At 40.2% G+C, this 22840-nt stretch overlaps 1 protein-coding gene across 2 annotated transcripts in view; it reads left to right on the top strand.

Annotated features, from left to right (window-relative positions):
* Positions 1-17341: 17341 nt before the first annotated feature.
* The window catches only part of LOC127446906 (activin receptor type-2A-like), an 83019-nt gene continuing 77520 nt past the window's right edge, over positions 17342-22840 (top strand). For both annotated transcript variants that reach the window (XM_051708226.1, XM_051708225.1), the window contains exon 1: positions 17342-18499. In XM_051708226.1, the coding sequence (XP_051564186.1) occupies positions 18445-18499 (55 nt within the window). In that variant the 5' untranslated portion in view covers positions 17342-18444. The remainder of the gene's footprint in view (positions 18500-22840) is intronic.

Raw genomic sequence — 22840 nt, 5'->3', positions numbered from 1 at the left:
GACTATGGCTTGGCTTGACTTGACTACGGCTTGACTTGACTACGGCTTGACTTGACTACGGCTTGACTTGACTACGGCTTACCAAACACATACCATCACATTCAATACTTCACCACTAGACAATGAAAACATGAGGGCTTAAATACAAGACATGGGAGAACATAAACCAATGAAGAAACAGAACTCATAACAAGCTAATTAAACAATAACCCAATGAAAACATGACACAAGAACATGAAGGGAAAACAGAAATCACATGACAAGGGAAACAGGAACACATGACATGAACCAGGAACTTGAATTTCAAAATAAAAGACATGAATCAACAGAATACCCATGACACCGTGGCATGATTGTTGGTGCCATATGGGCTGGTTTGAGTATTTCTGTAACTGCTGATCTCCTGGGATTTTCTCGCACAACAGTCTCTAGTGTAAAGAGAATGGTGCAAAAAACAAAAAAAATCATCCAGCGAGCGGCAGTTCTGTGGGTGAAAATGGCTTGTTAATGACAGAGGTTAGAGGAGTATGGCCAGACTGGTATGGAGTATGGCTGACAAGAAGGTGACAGTAACCCAAATACACACACGTTACAACAATGCTATGCAGAAAAGCATTTCTGAACACACAACACGTCAAACATTGAGGCGGATGGGCTACAGCAGCAGAAGACTCCTCCAGGTACCACTACTGTCAGCTTAGAACAGGAAACTGAGGTTGCAGTGGGCACAGGCTCACCAAAACTGGACAGTGGACGATTGGAAAACATAAACTGGTCTGACAAATCTTGATTTCTGCTGAGGTACACAAATGGTAGGCCCACTGCAGCCTCAGTTTTCTGTTCTTGGCTGACAGAAGTGGAACCCAACGTTGTCTTCTGCTGCTGCATCCACCTCAAGGTTCGACATGTTGTGCATTCTGAGATGCTATTCTGCTCACTACAATTGTCCAGAGGGGTTATCTGAGTTACCGTAGCATTTCTGTCAGCTCGAACCAGTCTGGCCATTATCCTTTGACCTCACTGGATGTTTTTTGTTTTTGGCACCATTCTGAGTAAACTCTAGAGACTGTTGCATGTGAAAATCCCAGGAGATCAGCAGTTACAGAAATACTCAAAACAGCCCGTCTGGCACCAATAATCATGCCACGGTCTAAATCACTGAGATCACATTTTTTTCCCCATTCTGATGGTTGATGTGACATTAACTTAAGCTCCTGGCCCATATCTGCATGATTTAATACATTACACTGCTGCCACACAATTGACTGATTAGATAGTCGCATGAATAAGTAGATGTACAGGTGTACCTAATAAAGTGCCTGGTGAGTGTGTGTGTGTGTGTGTGTATATACATATATATATATCTGTACAAGAGGCGGCAAAAGAGACAAGATGCACAAGATGAACCTCAACAGACTATGCCCTGAAAATTTCAGATAAATTCCTTTTAAAACATTGACCCCCCTAAAAGTCACTGTATAATTCACACACGGGGCAACAGGATGTAATGTGAGAGTATTTTTCAGTGAGAAGTCAAACCGTGAGGTGTGCAGGCTCTAATTTCACCATATGCTGCGTCTTTATTCCTACCTTTTCGTGAGCTGTTTTTATCCTCAAGGGGAAAGTCATTTTTTTCTCCTCCCACGTCTGTGACCCAGAGGCATTGATTCCATCTAAGGAACTGAAAGTAATTAAGAGCTCTCTCTCTCTTTCTCTGCTTTTTATGTGTTTGCTGTGAGGCATCAGCTTCTTCATGTTCCTTTCAGATTTATTTAACACGGGTCCACACACTAGAGCCTGACACAGACAAGCAGGACATTGACGGGGTCAGTGATATTTGAAAACAGGATGGCAGTCAGTGCATGTGCAGATGAGAAGCCTGGAACTCAGTTTTCATTTGAGGGACTGAATATGTCTGGGAGCCAGTTGAGTTTTAAAGGAATAGTTAACCATATATAAAAATTCTGTCATTATTTTCTCATCCTTATGACTTTCTTTCTTCCTTGGAACACAAAAGGAGACATTTTGAAAATTGTACTAGTCAGTCTTTTCCATGCAACAATGAATGATGAATGAAGCTTCAAAAAAGATGCAAAACTACCATAAAAGTAAATAATCATAAAAGTGGTCCATAAGACATTCTATATTTTGAAGCCATACCACAGCTGTGGGTGAGATGTCCAATTCGTGAACACATCATTCACATAAAACATTTTTTTCAATGAATAGGTTGACAAAATCACAAAACCGATTTGTTCACGATTCACACACAGCTATCATACTGTGTGTGTACTTGTATATAGTGCATGAGTCATATGAACCATGTTTCTGTTACCTTTTATGGTGTTTTTGTGTCCTTGAAGCTTGAAAGCTCTATTCCCCATTCATTGTACAGTAATGGGAAAAGATCAACCAGTACATTGTTTAAAATTTCTCCTTTTATGTTCCACAGAATAAAGAAAGTCATACAAATTTTGTAATGACATGAGGGCGAGTAAATATTGACCGAATTTTCATTTTTGGGTGAACAATTCCTGTAATCCCCAAGGGTTGGAACATATTTAATTGATGTGTTTAATTTAGCCTTAAATTCAACAAATAGTCTATAGATGACATGACAGTATATGTATTTAGACATATCAGATGTGGTTAAATTATTGAAATGGCTCTAAACACAAGTTTCCTTCCTCTCTAATTGGCTCTCTCTCTCACACACACACACACACACACACACAAACAACAAGACATTAGTGAGATTAAAGCTAAATGGGCATGGGTCACTCAGGTAATCTCCAGTCACCTTTAGTCTCTGAGATAGCCACATTCAATATTAAGCCTCTGCTCTTAAAACAAATCTGTTTCTTGCACCCACTATAGGAGCATGCAGACATTAATCATAACTTTGTAGTATGCAATAACAGCGCTCCTGTCATCCAGCAAATGTTGGTCAATTAGCTCTGCCTTTGCCTTGAAGCCAAGAGTTTTGTGTATATATAACTATATTTATGACATATAACATTAAAGATGGATAGAAGAGAGCCACTGCTGTGAAATGGTCCACACTGTCTAAAGGTTTAATTTTGATCATACAAAAGTACTTCACACCCCGCAGTGAATATCAACAACAGGATATGAAGTCATGCTCCAAGGCTTCTGGTTTCAATAAATAATATGTCCCATATTACAAATTATAATAATTTCAAAATGTTAAAGTATACTGTGGCATGCTGGGCGTGGTCATGTGTCTGTCTGCGGGAGAGGGAAAGTGGTAAGGCTATTCACCTGGGCTGTAATTACTTTAACACATGTCTCTCATTATAGTGATGATGGAGGGAGACCTGATAAGGCATGCCAATTGTGGGTGGGAGAGAGAGTGGTATCTGAATGACCGGCAGCAAAACCCAGAGACATATATTGAAAGCCCTGTTTGAGTTGGCCACTGAGAGCCATTTATTTTTGTTTTGATCTGAAGTGTGTGAAGAGAATTAATACTCAACTGTTCATTGTCTCCTGACTCCTCCTTTGCCCACGAACTTGGAAATTTCACAGTGGTGCCGAAAACCCGGTTATGGAGGAGAACGCCGTTATGGAGTCCGTACCGCTGGGTGAAGTCTTCAAGACCCTCGTCAGCATCCAGCAAAATCAGCATCAAGCCCTCATGGACGTACGCCTGGAGCAGGAACAGCATTTCCAAGTCCTGCTCCAGGCACAAGCAGAGGACCAGCAGGTGCTCTGGAGCCTGATCGCCAGAGAGGGGGCTGGTACTGCGACCTCCCCGGAGCCCACCCCACCCGTGGTCCTGATGAAGATGGGGCCGAATGATGACCCGGAGGCCTTCCTAGATTTGTTTGAGAAGACGGCTGAGGTATGGAAGTATGGCCCGCTTATGGCCCCTACTCTCCGGGGAGGCACAGCTTGTGGCACAACAACTTCCCGCCGCCAGCCTCGTTGACTTCCAACATCTAAAGAAGGCCATCCAGCAACGGGTGGGTCGTAGCCAAGCAGAGTTGTCAGCTCTTAAGATCCCTGAGCTTTGGGAAGCACGGCCGCCCGTTCGCTTTTGCCCAACAGCTCCGGGATGCCTGCTGGAAATGGTTGCTGGTGGAGGGAACCCGCGGCGCCATGGAGGTTGTCGATCTGATGGTACTGGAGCAGTTCGTCTCCCAACTTCCTCAAGGAATGTCCGAGTGGGTCCAGTGCCACCGACCGACGTTGCTGGAAAAGGCCATCCAGCTGGCAGAGGACTACATGGTGGTGTTTCCAGGAGGCAGCGATAGAGTGTTTTTTTCTTCTCCCTCTGCTCTCTCTCCACCCCCTGTGTGTCACTCTTCCCTCCCAGTCCCGCCCAGTTCTGGCTCCCCAGAAGTGGGGAGGAGCCCCGCCCAAACCCCATCCCCGGTCCAGGGGACCTCTCCCCTTGTCTGTCCCTCCTACTCCCCCTGTCTCCCTCCGCTATCCCCCCCAGGTTGGCAAGACCGCCACCATGAGTGTAGAAGGAAAGCCTGGGCCGGTCTGTTGGAGCTGTGGGGAAGCCGAGCACGACCAGGATCGATGTCCGGTGATGGAGGTGGGGACACTGATCTGGATCCCTGACACAACACAGGTCGCCTCCATTCGGCCAGGGGCGTATCGGATATCGGTAAGAGTAAAAGGAGATACACATCAAGCTTTGGTGGATTCGGGTTGTTCCCAAACCTCTGTCCACCAATGCTTGGTGCAAGGCCGGGCATTGGGTTAGAATAAACAGGTGAGGGTGAGGTGTGTGCATGGTGACATTCACAAGTATCCGGTGGTTACCACTGAGATATGATTCAGGGGAAAAAGGCATAGAGTCGAAGCCGCGGTTAATTCCCGCCTCACCCATCCACTAATTCTGGGAAACAATTGATCTGTTTTTTTTCTCTCCCCTTTTTCTCCCCAATTTAGATTGCAATTCCCAATGTGCTCTAAGTCCTCGTGATAGCGTAGTGACTCACCTCAATCCGGGTGGCGGAGGACGAATCTCAGTTGTCTCCGCGTCTGAGACATCAACCCGCGCATCTTATCACGTGGCTTGTTGAGCACGTTACCATGGAGAAGTAGCACGTGTGGAGGCCAATACTATTCTCTGCGGCATCCACACACAACTCACCACGCGCCCCACCGAAAGCGAACCACATTATAGCGACCACGAGGAGGTTACCCAATGTGACTCTACCCTCCCTAGCAACCGGGCCAATTTGGCTGCTTAGGAGACCTGGCTGGAGTCACACAGCACGCCCTAGATTCAAACTCACGACTCTAGGGGTGGTAGTCAGCTTTTTTACTCGCTGAGCTACCCAGGTCCCTAATTGGCCTGGTTTTAAAAATGTATTGAGGGTAATGTGTGTGGATGGGTCCTGCAAAGGGGTGTTGCGGTGTGTGATGTGCGATGCTATGGCTGGAGAGGTGGCCCCGCGTCATGATGATGTAGACGAGGGAATTCCTGTACTCAGGGGCTTCCCTGAGGGGGATTTCCCTCTGGAGCAGTTGCATGACAAGTCCCTCAAGCATGCCTTTGACCAAGTGAAAGTAATTGATGGTCAACAGCTGCAGCCTAATGTGGTGCTCACATACCCATACTTTTCTATGATTAAAGAGCGGTTGTATCGAGTGATGCAGGACACTCAGACCAAAGAGAATACAACTCAGCTATTAGTACCAAAGAGCCATCAGGAAACACTCTTCCAGGCAGCTCACTATAAGCCAATGGCTGGTCACTTAGGTCATTGCATTCACGGTGACGTAAGCAAATGGTGTGCAGCGTGCTGCAAATGTCAGTTGGTGAACCCACCGGCCACACCAAAAGCGCCATTGTGCCTTCTGCTGTTGATCGAGGTTCCCTTCGAGAGAATTGGCATGGATCTCATCGGGTCATTAGAACGGACTGCATGCGGCCATCTCTTTGTTTTAGTTCTGATGGACTATGCAACGCGATATCCGGAAGCAGTGCCTCTACGCAACATTTCAGCACGTAGTGTTGCAGAGGCACTCTTCAAAATGATCTTCCAAGTGGGGATTCCAAAGGAAATCCTCACTGATCATGGCACAACATTCATGTCATGTACACTACGTGAACTGTATCAATTATTAGGCATTAAATCAATTCGCACCAGCGTTTATCACCCGCAAACCAATAGGTTGGCGAATTGATTTAATAAGACCTTGAAAAACATGATTCGTAAGTTTGTACAGAGTAGTGGCTCGAACCCCTGCTATTTGCAGTACGAGAGGTCCCGCAAGCCTCCACAGGGTTTTCCCCATTTGAGCTACTGTATGGGTGTCGGCCGCGCAGCGTGCTCGACGTCATACGGGAAGCTTAGGAGGAAGGACCTTCGAATAGCAAAAACCAAATTCAAACCATTCTTGACCTCCTTGAGCAAAACTCCACACTTTGGGGCAGGTAACACAGGAGAATTTGCTCTAAGCGCAAGAACATCAACGCCGACTGCATGACAGGGGCACTCGACGACGTGTTTTCACCCCTTCCTGGTCGCACGTACCTTATAGAGCACCATATTAAGACCACCCCAGGGATGGTGGTTCGTAGCCACACCTATCGTCTTCCTGAACACAAAAAAAAGATTGTTCAGGAACAATTGGAGGCAATGCTTCAAATGGGCATAATACAAGAGTCGCACAGCGATTGGGCCAGCCTTGTAGTTCTGGTATCGAAGAGCAGGGCTCAGTCCGGATTTTGCCCCGGTCTGAGTTGGTGGTGGGTGTATGTGGATTGGGGTGCGTGGTCATGTGTCTGTCTGCGGGAGAGGGAAAGCGGTAAGGCTCATCACTTGGGCTGTAATTACTCTAACACCTGTCTCTCATTATAGTGATGGTGGAGGGAGACCTGATAAGGCACGCCAGAGCATCAGAGTGGGAGAGAGAGTGGCTAAGAGCAGTGGTGTCTGAATGACCAGCAGCAAAACCCAGAGACTGCATATATTGAAAGCCCTGTTTGTGTTGGCCACTGAGAGACATTTCTTTTGTATGAAGAGTATGAAGAGAATAAATACTCAACTGTTCGCGGTCTCCTGACTCCTCCATTGCCCACGAACTTGGATCTTTCACATATACTATCTAGCTTTAAAGTTTGTATTCTTTGTTTTTGAGCCAATAGGCCAATCTGTGAGGTTTAAATCCTCTGTTGGCAAGTCTTTTTCATTATACAAATTTGCAGGTCACAGTTCACCAAGCTTGAACTTTGGTATGCAGTGGAAGACGGAATCTCTTCGTATTTTCCAGAGGTGGGGACAGAATATGCTTTGAGAGACTCGTCCTCTGACACTGATGGAAAATTACCTTCCGGTAGTGCACAGTGCATTTACTACGGTATCATATGTATGGTTAAGCCCACATCACCATGAATATCTCAAGCATACATCATACGTATAAGTTCTTTTTTACCAGAATACATTTCAAGGCTGCTTTTAGATCATTGTAGCTATACAGTATACTTGTTCAATGGTGGTCAGTGGAATAGCTGTAATTTAGCATTAAGACTTGATTACAGCTTTCAGAGATAAATGATAGGGCCTCATTAAGGCTACCATAAAATAATCAAATCAAAGAATAAAGGGGAAATGGAAGATGATGCCTTTATTTGCTGTTATGGTGAATGAATAGGGGTATTCTTGCCACGTGTCAAGGCTCAGCATTAATGTGCTTTAAGAGAACAGGATGTAATGTGATTTGCCAGTGCTTAGGCTGTGTGCTTAGACATAAGCAGGAAGAGGTAATATAAGACTTAAGAATGTGGCTTAGTTTTTGAGAGCTCATTTCACAGGCAGGAGATATGTTTGCATCAACGTCAACTCAAGCTACCACCCAATATGACAAAACTGATTCTGATCTCTGGCCCAATTAGTGAGTGTGTTTACATGCACACCAAAATGCTGATAATTGCCAAAAAATAATCTCATTCTAAAAGCCTGACAATGCAAGAAAAATTTGTTTACATGAGATTTGAAAATAACGTATTTTCCTTCGGTTTTGACCATGGAGTTTTAAAATACCTGGAGAGAGCTATCCATTAGCATCCCCATTCATCTCTATGGCTGTGCTCAGCTAGCGCAGGGTTCCCAGGAAGCTTGCGAAATGGAGGCAGTCATCTTTGCTCATGGGCGCTCAGTTCCAGGATCGGGTGTCATGTGACTGATCACTCGTCAATGGGAATAGATAGGGAAAAATCTAAATCAATTTCACGCGTTTAAGAACCATTCAAAAACAATCTGTCACCGGATGAAGATTTACTATAATGTAATGAAATAATTTAGATTGAAATGGTTCTTGGAAAAAAAAAAATTGACATTAAACATGGCTACTTTTGAATGGCTGTCTATGGAGAAACATGCTTTTTGCCATCAGGTGGTGTAGTTCCAGCATCTACCAGCAGGGGCTAATGGGGACCTGTTAACCAGCCAATTCCTGACCCCCTGGTTTTGACACTAAAACATTTAACAGACATCCGCACTGAATAAGTTGCCAGAACGCTGGTAAATGTTTACATTCAGAGTGAAATCTGGGTATTGCGAAAAAATCTATGCATGCTGATCGGTTTTTGCTTAAACTGTTTATGACATTACACCAATAAAAGAAAAACATTTGATGTATTTACTGTACATGAACTCAGTGAATTCATTTACATGCATGTTCTTACACTGATTATGCTTCATAAATTGACAACTTGTGTGGCCATGTAAACACCTTAATCAGTTTTCCTTGATCTGGGTAAGGTCATAAACGGTCTAAGCAAAAACCTATCAGCACACATCGGTTTTTGCCCATTATCCAGATTTTGCATTGCATGTAAACACTTTTACCGACTTATCACATGTGCACAAGTGTTGTGTGCATACCTGTTTACGTTTTCAAGCAGAAAATATCCTGATGATTTCAAATTTCATGTAAATGTGGTTTTCTTCTGTAGTCAGATTTTTATGAATAAGCTAGTTTTTGGTAGTTATTAGTGTAGTGTGTTCATATAAACACACTCAATAATGAGCATGTTTACATTCGCATTCTTACACAATTATGCTTAATAAGCCAACAATGTGTGTGGTCATGTAAATGCATTAAACAGCTTTCCTTTATCGGTTATGAGCAAACCAGTCGGCAAGGATAGATTTTTGCCCTTTACTGGATTTTGCGTTGCATTTAAACACTTTTACCAGTGTTCTTACCTGCTAATCCAATGAACGTTCTGCACATGCCTCTTCACGTATTGACGTCAAAAGCAGAAAATAACTTGATTATTTCAAATTTCATGTAAACGCGGTTTTCTTGCTTTGGTTTTTTTAATAAGCTGATTTTGGTGTGCATGTAAAATGGCTTTTTGACTGATTTAGACTGATGTTAGTACAAACAGATGTACAGGTCCAAGGCGATTGGGATTTCACACCTGATCATAGGTGGTTCATAATTATTGGGCAGCAACAGTGGCAAAGAAAGCACTGAGGGAAATGTTAATTAGCCACACTGAAGAGCCACATGTTCATCTGCCTAAGGACGCCCAATCTGACAGGGATGACAAGCACTGACAGATGCGCTGCCATCTCACACACTGCCTTTGAAATTTATCAGGATAATCTCTGGCATGCTTAGAACTTTGATTAAAAGTTAATGAACTCAGGAGACGAGATATGTTAGGCATCTGCAGAATTTCAGCAGTCAACCCTGAGACAAAATATTCTTCGTGGTTCAGTTGACAGTGTGTGTGCGCACTGTCACCGAAACACTTTGCTGACAACATGTCAGGCGAAGTATGTGTTAAGTATCTACTCGAGCATTGTGTTGTGTGATTCATTGACATAGCAAAGTGACTCCTGTGTAACACAAGGTCAATCGAATGGAACCCAGCACATGAGGGAATGTTATTTAAATGGGTTATTGTACTGGCCTTCAATGAGAGTGCATGTTTAGATAAATGCCTATTTTCTAGCCCTCAATAAACTTTTGTAAAGGTATCTGAAACCTGGCCATAACTGAACAATTATCATTTTGCCTTTTCAGGGTTGTTACTGGATTTAAGCATTTAATAGCCACTCATGGTCAAGTTAACAATCCATCGCAGGCTGCAAATGAGTAATTCCATTCTAGATCATAAACCAAAAAAACTATCTGTGCAGTATGGACAATAAGGTTTCCTGGTAATGCCAAAAGCAAGATAATATGGTTGATACCATAAAAGCTGTAAGGTATAGGGTGTTTTTGTTCTGGTCTTGACCGATTAATGTAGGCCTACTTCTGGGAATGTGTTACTGATGGAGAGTATTCTGGCTCTGGAATCATAAAGCCCATCTACTGATGGTGTGTTCAGCGTTGCTATATATTATGGTGAAAGACTGCATCAAGATAGATCATGACTTAGGTCCTTAAAAAACAGCATTCTATTAGTTTTAGTGAACTATTATGTGAAACAATCAATGTTTCAAAGATGTTTTGAATAGTCAAAATGACTATTTTGGCTACTTTTCTGAGAAGGATATAGCTGCAGGCAGTGCTCCAAAAAGGGGTGGGAGCTCTAAACTGCCAGCAAAAATATAGCGAGCCCCTAACCTATCCCTTTCCCTAACCCTAACAGTGTGTGGAAGTGACGCACCCTTTTGGAGTTGGTGCAACCCACTTTTGGAGTAACCCCGCCCCCTTGTGGAGCAATCCCTGCCCTCTTTGGGAGATTCTGCCCCCATTTGGAGATCTCCGGCCCGCAGTTATACCTAATTGACTTTTCTTGACCACATTTTAAATACCTCTGATTGTTGTTGCATGCAAATGGACTGCAATGTGATCTCAGTGATTGCAGTAAGAATATAAGGAAATAGTCAAGGATGAAAAAAACTGTTGTGTATAAGTAGCCTATGCCTTGTACTAATAATATAATTTGCCAATAATATTCAACAAAAAGAAGACAGTGTTGAAAAATCTATAAAATATAGGCCTACCAAACTCTGTCTATGGAACTACATTGGTTCAAACTCCATGTTTTTACAAGGGAAAGATGAGGTGTGGAGGTTGGTAGAAAAGAGCGTTCTTCAGCATTCTCTCGGGTTTGAAATATCAGGAGAGGGAGACAAAAGTGCGGTGGGCACTGTCATTGATCACATGTCTTTGACCTTCACAGTAGCTTAGTTTGTACATTTCCAAAGTCACCTCGGTTGGTGGTAAATTGACATTTCATTGTGCAATCTGTTTTAAAGAGCTTTTTATTTCAGACATTGGGTTATAAAACTTTCAGCTGTTTACAGCATTCAATGAATGAAGGAACTAAAGGACATCAACAGAGGTTCAGATCACTGCAGCAATGAAAAAAAAAAAATGCTTATGGTTAAATAGGGCATCAGGATTATGTGTGAATATTTGTGGATCAGATTACATAGGCTGTACTGGGCCAGGTTGGGAGTTGCTATTATGTTACAATGAGAGCAGCACACAAATCACAAAGAGCAGTTCTCTGTGCAGACCTTGTGATGTAGATTTATGATCCTTTTCATTTAACAATATGAAATTTCACATTTAAAGCAGAGGATATGCTTGTTAAGTAAGTCATTTAAGTCAATGATAATGTATTATTGCAAAAAGAATATTGACGTGAGATTGGACAGTTAAAATACACAGTTGATTTACATCATGAAGTCACTCCTGATAATGACAATATCACACTAGTTATTTAAAATGTGTAAAAAGATATGTACATAAACAACTGTTTAGCCTAGAAGCAACATGAGTATGTGAGTTTGAAAATAGTTCAAAACAGTATTACTGCTTATGTTTGGATAAATTTGCTTTATAATGCAAGTTAAGCTTCAAGTATGAGTGCATTTTAAAGGGATAATTCACCCAAAAATTTAAATTATCTCATCATGTACCACCCTACTTTCTTTCTTCTGCAGAACACAAACAATTTTTTTCAGCAGAATATCTCCACTCTGTTGGTTCTTTCAATGCAAGTGAATAATGGCCAGAAATCTGAAGGTCCAAAAAGCAGATTAACCCTTTCATACGTACCGTCACACATATGTGACGGTTAATAACTGGGCCCCGCAGAGAAGTGTCACACACATGTGTTTCGACAAAAGCCAGTTACATTACAAGCTGCCAGATTCAAATCAGCTTTCGCGCCAACATAGGCTGAGCTGGTCAATTTATATTCGCACAAACAGTTACTAATACAGTCTTTTAAACCACAGAATAGGTTTATTTTATATACATGCATCCAACTTGTCACCAAAGTACCACAATAATAAGTTTACAGCTCTTATGTGCACAGTCAATACATCAAATGCAATCTTCCTCCGATCCGTGCTGCCATTTGTTCCATCAGTAGCGGTTGTCATTCATCAAACAAACAGCTACTCAAAGAGTCTTTTTAAGCACATAATAAGTTTATTTTATGTAACAAAAAGCCTAATTGTCACAAAAGTACCACGATAACAGTTCATAGCTTGTATATGCACAGCCATCATATCTAAACGCGATCTTCTCATGCATGCAGCCATGTCTGCTGATTAGGTGCAGATGCGGTTTTCATTCACACAAACAGCAACTCAAGCAGTCTTTTCAGGCATATAATACTTTTGTTTTCTGAAACAGATAGCCATACTATCACAAAAGCACCACAATAACAGTTTAAAACTGGTATACTCACAGTGAAAACATTCTGATCAAGTGTGATTATCCTATGCACGCAGCCAAGTCTGTTTACATTAGAGCTTGTCACATACACACGTGCACAAACACACATGTTGGTGCGGCTATCCCTATGAGGACTCTCCATAGACATAATGATTTTTATACTGTACGAACTATAGATTCTATCCCCTAAACCTAACCCTCACAAAAAACTTTCTGCATTTTTACATTTTCAAAAAACATCGCTTAGTATATATTTTTTTAAGCTATTTAAATTATGGGGACACTAGAAATCTCCTCTTAAACCACATATATAACATATTACCCTTGTAATTACCAGTTTGTAACCTAAAAAAAGAGTCCTTGTAAACCACCTAAACCTGCTCACACACACACACACACAAAATGTCTGAGAAGTCAAACAGTGCATATAGGCAATATTTGTTCATTTGTTTTTTACAGCCATAAAAATTAAATAAATAAAACAAATACAGTACAGAACACATAACCCATTTGTTCACATTTACTATATTATATACAGTATTTTATTTTATATGACAAGAAATACAAAATTTAAATAAAATAAATGAAAAATACTCCTCTACACTCTGCCCACCTCTACCGGCTGTAGGACTGAAACGATTAGTCGACGTTATCGACAACGTCGACAATAAAAAATTGTCAACAAAAATTTTCGTTGTCGAATAGTCGTTTGATCTTAACGTAACATAAGATCATATGAAACTGATTGCACACAAGAGCAGCACTGCAGCTCGCGCCTGACTGAGGAGAGGAAGAAAACACATCTCACAGTCCAGACGCACTCTAATCTTTCCAAACAGCTACAGGTGATGTAGATCGCAAAGTATGAGGGAATTATAATGCAAAAATACAAAATACGTAAATAAAGAAGCACTCTTGTTGTGGAATAAGCGGAGCCGGAGCTGACGCTCAGTTTAAGCAAAACTTGCGTGTCGAGCGTCTTTAAAGGAAACACCCCCGGCGTTACATCTTTAATGCAGTTCTATTTAATGCGTTATAGCTTTATTAAAGTTCAAATAATAAGGAAACTGCATTTCTCTGTGCGGTCATCGCCTCTTCTATGAGTTGCATAAAGTGTCCCGATCTAAGGGGGAGAGATTGAAACTGCACCCGGCTGAGGTACACTCTGTTGCGTGGACGCTCATCCCTCGAGTGCGCGCGCTTAATGCAGCCAGATTATAACGCGATGGTAACTTATTGAATCATAATATATGTCACTGTGCATTTCTTATCGTGAAGAAAATTGGCAAAACGCAGCTTTATTAATAAGAGAGAGTTTGTTTTTTTGTGAGTTAAAGATGGATTGAAGTGAACAAAAAGGTGAGAGAGGGTAGTCTTCGCCCCATTATACACTGAAACAAAATACATTTTTTATTTGTTCTTATTTTATATACAAAATACACTTATATTTAAGATACATTCTCTTAAAGCAAGTCTAAATATCTTATATGTTCCTTCAAGTAAATGTATCTTGTTTTAAGGAAAAAAGACAAATACACTTGATAACAATAGGATTTTTCTGTAGTGAAATTGTTACTGAATTAAACATAATAAAAAGTATTTTTTCCCTTTAATTCAGTGAATGTCATTTAGAGGTATTTTTAAAAAATGATTTTGTCCTCTTTATTGTTAGCGAGCACGTTTAATACAACCTTTTAAGTCGGAGCACAAGCTGAATAGTCGGTTTAGAGCTAATGATTTATCGTTGCAATAATCGCCCAAATAGTCGAATAATCGTTCTAATAATCATTAGATTAGTCGATTATCAAAATAATCATTAGTTGCAGCCCTAACCGGCTGTGCAATGTCATGTGCAAAAATAACTCACTCCAGGGGGCACTGCAGGGGAATTTAGACCCTACTCATGAAAATGGTTAAAGCAGCGTAAACGTAATCCAGAAGACTCCAGTGATTCAGTCCATATCTTCAGAACAATATGATAAGTGTGAGTGAGAAACTGATCAATATTTAAGTCCTTTTTTACTATAAATCTCCACTTTCACTTTCAAAGATATGGATTTAACCACTGGAGTCTTATGGATTACTTTTATGCTGCTTTTATCTGTTTTTTGAAATTCAGATTTCTGGCCACCATTCACTTGCATTGAAAGGACCAACAGAGCTGAGATATTCTTCTAAAAATCATAATTTGTGCTCAGCAGAAGAATAAAGTCATACATGAGGGTGAGTAAATGATGAGAGAATTTTCACTTTTGGTTGAACTATCCCTTTAACCCAGAGGTGCCCAAACTTTTTCCTGCGAAGGAATCAAATTTGATTAAGGGCTGTGTGTTGGAAGTAAACCTTGCATTATAACAAACTCAGGGCCTCAAATTAATTTCTGAAAATGGGGGGTTGGGGAGGAATTCCCCCTTTCATAGGCTAATATGGGGGGCATTTTTTTTATCTTTACAAAGGTCATATACCTTTTATACCAAATCATTTAATTTAAACAATCAATTCAATTTTAAAATGGCATGTTTCAATAATTACAAAGTTGCATGATCTCTACATTGCATAATGTGCATTGTTACAGAAACAAAACATTTTTTCTCATTCACATAAATTATTTCCAAATATTTTGGCTATTAAATTAACATTAGCAAAACAAATGCACCGACAAAGAGGAGTAGATGACAGCATTTCTCCAGATTTGGAATAAGGAGCTTATAAAAAAAAACTTAGCAAGTCAATGCAAAAATAAACATTTAGCAATGAACATCAGAGATACGATTCATACACCAAAAGTGGTTAATGTTCTATAAAATTATTATACTATAATTAATAATGTTTTATTTAACATCAAGGCAATTTAACACATCCAGATATTACTTTTGTTAATATTATTTAAAAAAAAAAAAAAAACTACATTGTAGCATTTGACAATTTTAGTGCGGAAGCATGACACCAAACTGATGCGGAGCATGAGAAGTGGAGTACCCGTCTGTGCGCGTTTATGGCTCGAGCATTCGCCACTGACTCGGCAACATCTGCACAACGTACAGCAAAAAACAAATAATGTTCAGCGAAAAATCTAATGAAGAAATCTGTGATGTATGTATTTGGAACTATATCAGATTGCAGGGGAATTTTTTTTTGCCCAGAGCCCCCATTAATTTCTGACGCTGGATGGAACTAGAGATGGAGATGAGAGATGTAGCAGGTGTTTAAGTGTCTTTTTTCACCATGCAGCTGGTACATTACACAAAGCATTTTTGCTCTTTCTGCCTTTCTTGCAAATGTGCAGCATTATGAGGGAGTGCCAAGATATAAAAGGCGTTCGCCATCACGTGCTTGCAATGTTAACAGCTTAGTTGATTATAAACAGGAACGATATCGTTTTATTATGTTGCTCGCTTACAGAGACGCGGTATAACGCCATTGGCATGTGGAATTTAAAGGTTTAGAAAGGTTTACACATCTGTAACATCTTAAGTTCAGTAACTATGTGACAAAGCGCTCCTCACTGTGCACACTTACACTAAATTCAACATGTGCTCAAACGTGCTGCTGACAGCTGCACGAGAGAGAAAGGGAGAGACAGAGTGGATTTACTCGCGCAGCTTCTGGAATTACAGTTTGATGCAAAAACAAGTTTATTGATTTGTTCATCTGTATCTATTGGTTTACTAATTTGCAGCTGCACTGTAAAGTGAAAATAAGTGTGTGGGAATTTTCTGCATTATGAACATGGAACTTGCGGGAATTATTACAATTGTGCGCAATACCCACAATCCCACGCCAAATTTCAGGCTGTGCAAACTGTATTATATTAAAATATGAAAGTTGTCCTGGTTCCCTTCCTTTATGATTTCATTATATATACACACACACACACACACACACACAAACATTACTCTGCAATCTGCTAAATTAATGCAATTTAGACATATACAGCAAAGTGGGCCAAATCAAAGGTCATCATGGGCCAACTTTGACCCGCGAGCTCTGGTTTGGGCATCTCTGCTTTAACCCATGGATTCTCTTGCAGGAATTTCTAATTGCCTTAGAAAGTCTTGGAGCAGTGGCGGAAAATGTAATAGTTAATAAAATAACACATGATGCTATTTAAAGGCAAATTCTTAATTATGTTATAAAGATGAAGCATCCACAAGATGTCATGCTTTCATGAATGATTTGATGAATGCTTTTTTCATGATTCATTTAATGGCTTCTACAGTAAGAGCCTCTTTTTCTTCCATAAACCTCTTTCCATGTCAAATAATTTATGTTCAAGAATTGAAAAATGTGTAAAAGTCTACCAAAACTGCAATTTGAGTTAAACATTACAATAGTATTGTGTAAATTTGGATAAATGGAAGTGTGTTACAGTATGTCACAGATAGGATAGTACACTACTATTAACCTAGATTCGAGTAAATATTTTACAGGCTACATTGGGGATGCACGTCTTCAACTCCACTGTGCCACATACAAACCACTCTCAGGGAGGTCTGGATTTATGTGGACACAAGAATTTGATTGGTTTCGGTTATTTGTGTCCGCTTCTCTGATTGGATAAAGGGTCTTGTCAATCAGTACAGTGCTGGGCTAAGCCGCTTTCGCAAAGGATGGGCGGGTAAAGGTAGTGGAGGACAGAAAAAAAGGAAAAAAAAAGAAGGGAAAAAAAAAAAAAAAAACAATCCGCCCGGGCGTCCATCTTGAATACAGTAAGCTAACGTTGATTGACGGTAACGTCGGGGAAATCGCGACACATTGAGTTCAGACCGCCCTGCGAAGTCAATCGACTGCGAAAACCCGGGCAATACAGACCGAAGGATTACATTTAGTGTTGTTATCGATCAAATCCGTCTAATTTTTGGCGTCATATTCCAGACTGGGCTGATGAAGTTATTTCGAAGGCTGCGCGTGCTAAGCTTTATACAGCCGTCGACATTTCTTAGTTCGATAAGACTGGCCGTTTTAACTACTCACCATAGCTTTTCTTGAGACGCTTTCTGAGGTTGTTAATTGCAGGTTCGAGTTATTAAAACCCGACGGGAATGTGGATATTAGCATGTTTGGACATATTTAAGTCCTTCGCTGTCAACTTGAGCTCGCGCGGGGCGCGTGCGTGCCTTTAATCGTGCGCGTGACCCTGTTTATTTCACTTTATTTATGATCTGTTACGCTACATATATACCACGATTTGCGTATAGAATAAATCAAGTAAGAGAGATGTGAAAACAGTCTCTGGGGGTGTTAATTTAATTGCTATCCCCATAAATGCACATGCATTTCATATATTGCCTTTCAGAGGCATTACTTTGAAATATTAGTTCCTTTGCATCACTAAGTATAGATAAATGCATATTGTATGGCGGGTTCTATGCATAGGTTGTCCAGTTGTTCTGATCATTGGGGATGGGAGCTGGCCCATTTGCTGAAAGAGCTTATTGAACGGACTCGTTCATTCTGAGCGCGCGACAGGTCAACATTTTTATAGAGACAGTATTCTTATTGATTGAAATTGAATCACGCTATTGATATGGGGTTTAAGATCAACTGCGTGGACAGTCGTAGATCATCGTATTTCTAATAGCTCCTCTCCTTTGAATGAACTATCACCAGTGGACATTTTGCTATCTCTTAATCACTGAACCCGAGGACTACAAACTGGCATTGGATTTGTGCATTGGCATATATCACTGAATCTGTGACATGGATGTGTTTCACTGACTGCTGATCAGTAGTGTTTTTTAAGGAAACTTGAATGCAAAGACGCTTGGATTTTGTGGGAAAGGACAGTAGATTGAAAACATGGGACCTGCAACAAAGCTGGCGTTTGGAGTGTTCCTCATCTCTTGCTCCTCAGGTGGGTATTAATGTGTGCACGGAAATGTTTTAACCCCTATAAATTGAGATTTATTGCATCGAAGTCAGAGTGCAGTGTTAATTTGTATCATGAGTCATGATATGTCTTTTTTTTTTATTTTTATTTTTTTTATGTATAATGTGCCACCGGAGGCCGTTTCTCGTGTTACTCCGCAATGAGATCGAATTCACTGGTTTCTCGTAAAGTAGCGACACAACACTATCTGAATAAATCTAAGCGTGCACCAAACAGGAGCAACATTTACTGCCAGGATTGTGCAACTTATTTTCACAATACCTGGTCTGACGAGTTCTTAACATGAAGCCCTGTTCGGTGGAGTTGAAAACACACTTGTTTTGAGCTACTGTATGTTTATGTAATACAGGCAATGGTTATTGTGCTGACTGCATGCATGCATGCATGTTTTATATGTTGCATGTAAACCCCCTCTACTGGTAGCTCCCATTTTTAGGGTTTTCATGATAAGGAAATCTACATTTGTGAATAACAGTACATGACTGACTTACAAAGGAAAAATCATTTGATGAGGCTGGCCAGGCCAAAGGTCATATTTGCATGTGAGAACACAAGATAAGATATCGCTCAATACAAGTGCTAAAGTTACATGAGCATATCTGATATACACCTTAATGATTACCTTTATTCAAAAAGATATCCAGTCTTCAAAGCAAACAGACTCTGCGATAAGGTTTGGATTCTGCTTTTATTGAAAGATCAGTCTGTGCCTGTACTCTGTGTTCCCACTACATCCCTCATCCTGGATTGTACTTGCCCACACAGACCAGCTCTTTTGGATACAGAGGCAATTAATCAATAAAATGTTGTATTTGAGCACACCACTTTGCTATTTTTATCAGCATAAAGGCAAAAGTATTATAGAGCATCTAGGATGGTATGAGAAACATAATCTTTTGGGTCACATTGCACATGCTCTCTCAGAGGAATCAGTGCTGTTCAGTAATGGGATGAGCATATAAAGTAGACCTCTGCTTGAAGTGATGTGAGGAACCTTTCACCTGATTATTGTTTAAATCTTGTTTACTCCTCTTAAAAGATATTTCCTGAGCACCAGTCCAAGCGTGTGCTTAAGGTTGTAGTTGCCGATTTCTTTCACACTGTGAGACAGTGTGAATGGAAATGTTACTGAAGTTGATTTTGTCTGTGTGTGTCCCGCATTTGATATTTTTGCGTTCTCCAATTAAGTTTTCACAATAAATGGTTAGTTAGTACAGAAGTTTTGCCTGGGCCAGAGTTTATGACTGCTAAGGGCCTGAGTGATTGCCCAGCCGAAGGTATATTGTGCCGTAAATGTCATGACGCTTAAAGTAAATCACAATCAGCAACATCTGACCAAGGTACATAGAGAAACAAGAATCTTTCAAAAGAGATTCTCGTCTGCCATTAATGTGTTTAAATATATTGAAATTTCAATTGAACTATTTTTAGTTTTCTTTGTCCCTCCCAGTACACAGTGGTGTGATTTTTAAAGGTGTGACTTTACTTTTATAATATGACCACTTTGAGGGTAAGGCACGTAATGCCTCAAATCTGATGAATGATGCAATTTATTTGGCCATAAAATGTCAGTACGTTGTTGACACCTAGCCCTTCTGTCAAGTTCAACTTTCCTAACTTTAGTATTTTAGTGAATCCTGTTTCCTGTATACTAGAGATCAAAAATAAACATGAGGTCTGCTGTGTTCTATTTTTATAAAAGCATAAATAAGTTTGTGTATTCAAATGACACATTTATGTAGTGAAAAAAAAAAAACTGTTCATATTAGTGCAGAATGGAAGTAATGGTGGTTGATCTTCTACAGGCTTTATGCATTGTCATCTATAGGCACAGCTGTTGGCAGTAAGAGGACACGTTTATTTCCCTTTTATATCACCCAGAATGCTTAGCTTGGGGCGGGGTGGGGGGTGGGGGGGGTGTATTGTACAGCAACAATACTTTTAAAACTAATCCCCAAAACAAAGGATAATATACGTTTTCCTATATAGCCTCATTTGTACAGCCACAACAAGCTTGCTGATGGGCAATTTGATAAACCATGTGCATTAGGATTATAGCTGATGTTTTCAGTATGAGTCTACATGATCACACAAGCTGTCAAAGATTGTTGCCTTCCTCTAATCTCTTTTGTACATATGTGTGAATAGGCTAGTTATTGTTTGTTATGAAGCTACACAAGAAAACTGTCAAAAGCAATAGGTCATTTTTTTATTTTGCCATTATTTCTAGAATACTGTGCTAATTAGTCTTTTTATATGGTAATTTGGATCAAGCAAACATAATTAAACATAGCTGTTCCCATAGTCTACACTTTTAGCTTGAATAGCTAACCGAGGGTCTGTACACCGTTAATTTACTTAATGTAGCTGATTAAGCCTATGAATGTTATATTAGTCCTTTTATTGTTTATTTACTTTATTATGCATGTTGTGATGGTGTTTGAACATCCAAAGAGATCCTTCTGCTCAAAATTGATGCTCATGCATGGATCCTAACATCCTTTTTTTATTTTAAAGGAGTACGTTTTCATGTTGACAAGTCTTTGACAAATAATCATATGGAAAGTTCATTGTGTGCAAGCCGTACTTCATGCATGCATTCTTGTTTTTATTAGGAAGAAAGCACATTAAAACTGAAGTGTGTAATTTCTGCACCTCTAGCAACACCAAACAGAATTGCAAAAATAAACAATATGCACCCCCGTCTCTGTTTGTTTGATCAACATCATAGTTCCGCCCCGAACTCGCAGCATTAGTTGAGTCATTGGCCACATTTACATGCACCCTCATTAGCGATTATAATGCGATTTAAGGCAATATTGCGATTAAACTGTAGCTCATGTAAACAGAATACTGTGATTTATTTTATTATGATTATGCTAACAAGTAATGATAATTACAGTAAGATATGTGGAGTACTCTTATTTTAATAGCTTTATACAGGCATGTAAACACTTTAATTGCATTTCTTCCACTCTGACCAAAGTGCGCCTGCGCCAGTGCTGCAGACGGATGGTGTTATGCTTAAAGGGATAGTTCACCAAAAAATGAAAATTCTCTGATAATTTACTCACCCTCATGCCATCTGAGATGTGTATGACTTTCTTTCTTCTGCAAAACACTTTTGAAGATTTGTAGAAAAAGATCCAGGCTCAGCAGGTCCTTAGAATGGGGGAGGATGGTGATTAGATATTTGTAGGTCCAAAAAGCACAGATAGTCAGCATAAGAGTAACTATCCTGTCTCCAGCAGTGACATTTTCTAAAGCGAATCAATCACTTTGTGTGTGAAAAAGAATGATATTTAAGTACTTTTTTAACTGTAAAAGATCGCTTCCAGTCAGGCGTTGACAAATGGCCAAATTTACCTGAGTGCTCCTTTGACGCAATTGTGTTGGCACGTTCCTTCGACTCATTGGTTGTGTGTCTCATGTTTTTAGTTCATGTAGCAAATATTTCATAAAGATTTTAAACATTTATTTTCAGTTTGCATTCTAAAAGCATTTAGTGATGCAAAATCATGTGTAAAAATAATCTGATTAGGTGCAGGTTATGTTCATTAGCGTCAGCCTTTGTGCGACAGCAGCAGCTCCTTTGGCTTGGATAGATGATGCTGAAGTGCATTCCGAATTACCAATATTTTCTAACCTTCAAATCTTCCGAAGCTTTCACTCTGGAGGGTAAACCTTCTAAAGGGATTAGGGCATAGGGATGAGCCCTTTGGAATGGAACGCACCCTTGATGTCCTGTGCAGCTTTAGCTCGTCCTGTGTGTGTGTGTGTGTGCGTGTGTGTGTGCGCGCTACAGTAAATCGCCCTCTTGTGGTCTTCCAATGCTATTACACCAGTCTGTTAAACCGAGGTCAACTGAGTGTATTGGAAAGCATGCAAATTGGGATTCTAATTTAAATGTTGGCTAATTTTAATATATTGATGCCTCAAAATATATATCGATAAAATAACGTGCCGATCAATAATCGATATATCAATAATTTATGACATCCCTGATAGATATATATATATGTAATATGAGCTGCACGATTAATCGTTAAAAGATCGCAGTCTCGATTCAGACACCCACGCAAACTCATTTCTAAATGACAATGATTCTGCAATGTATATTAACGTTCCTCTGGCATGCCTTTGTAAGGCGGTCAAATTTAAATGAGATATTCACTTCAAGATGCGTTTATAAATGTTGATCTTTTAAAACTTTATATGGCATTTACAAAACACAGCGCTCCTGCAAGAGACGCTGAATAAACTAAAACGCAACAGCCAAAGACGGTTGCAGCATAGTGCTTTACA

Source organism: Myxocyprinus asiaticus, chromosome 10 (assembly GCF_019703515.2).
Source record: "Myxocyprinus asiaticus isolate MX2 ecotype Aquarium Trade chromosome 10, UBuf_Myxa_2, whole genome shotgun sequence".
Classification (NCBI taxonomy): Eukaryota; Metazoa; Chordata; class Actinopteri; order Cypriniformes; family Catostomidae; genus Myxocyprinus; species Myxocyprinus asiaticus.
The sequence above is the reverse complement of the archived record's forward strand: the minus strand, read 5'-3'. Positions and strand labels throughout refer to the sequence as shown.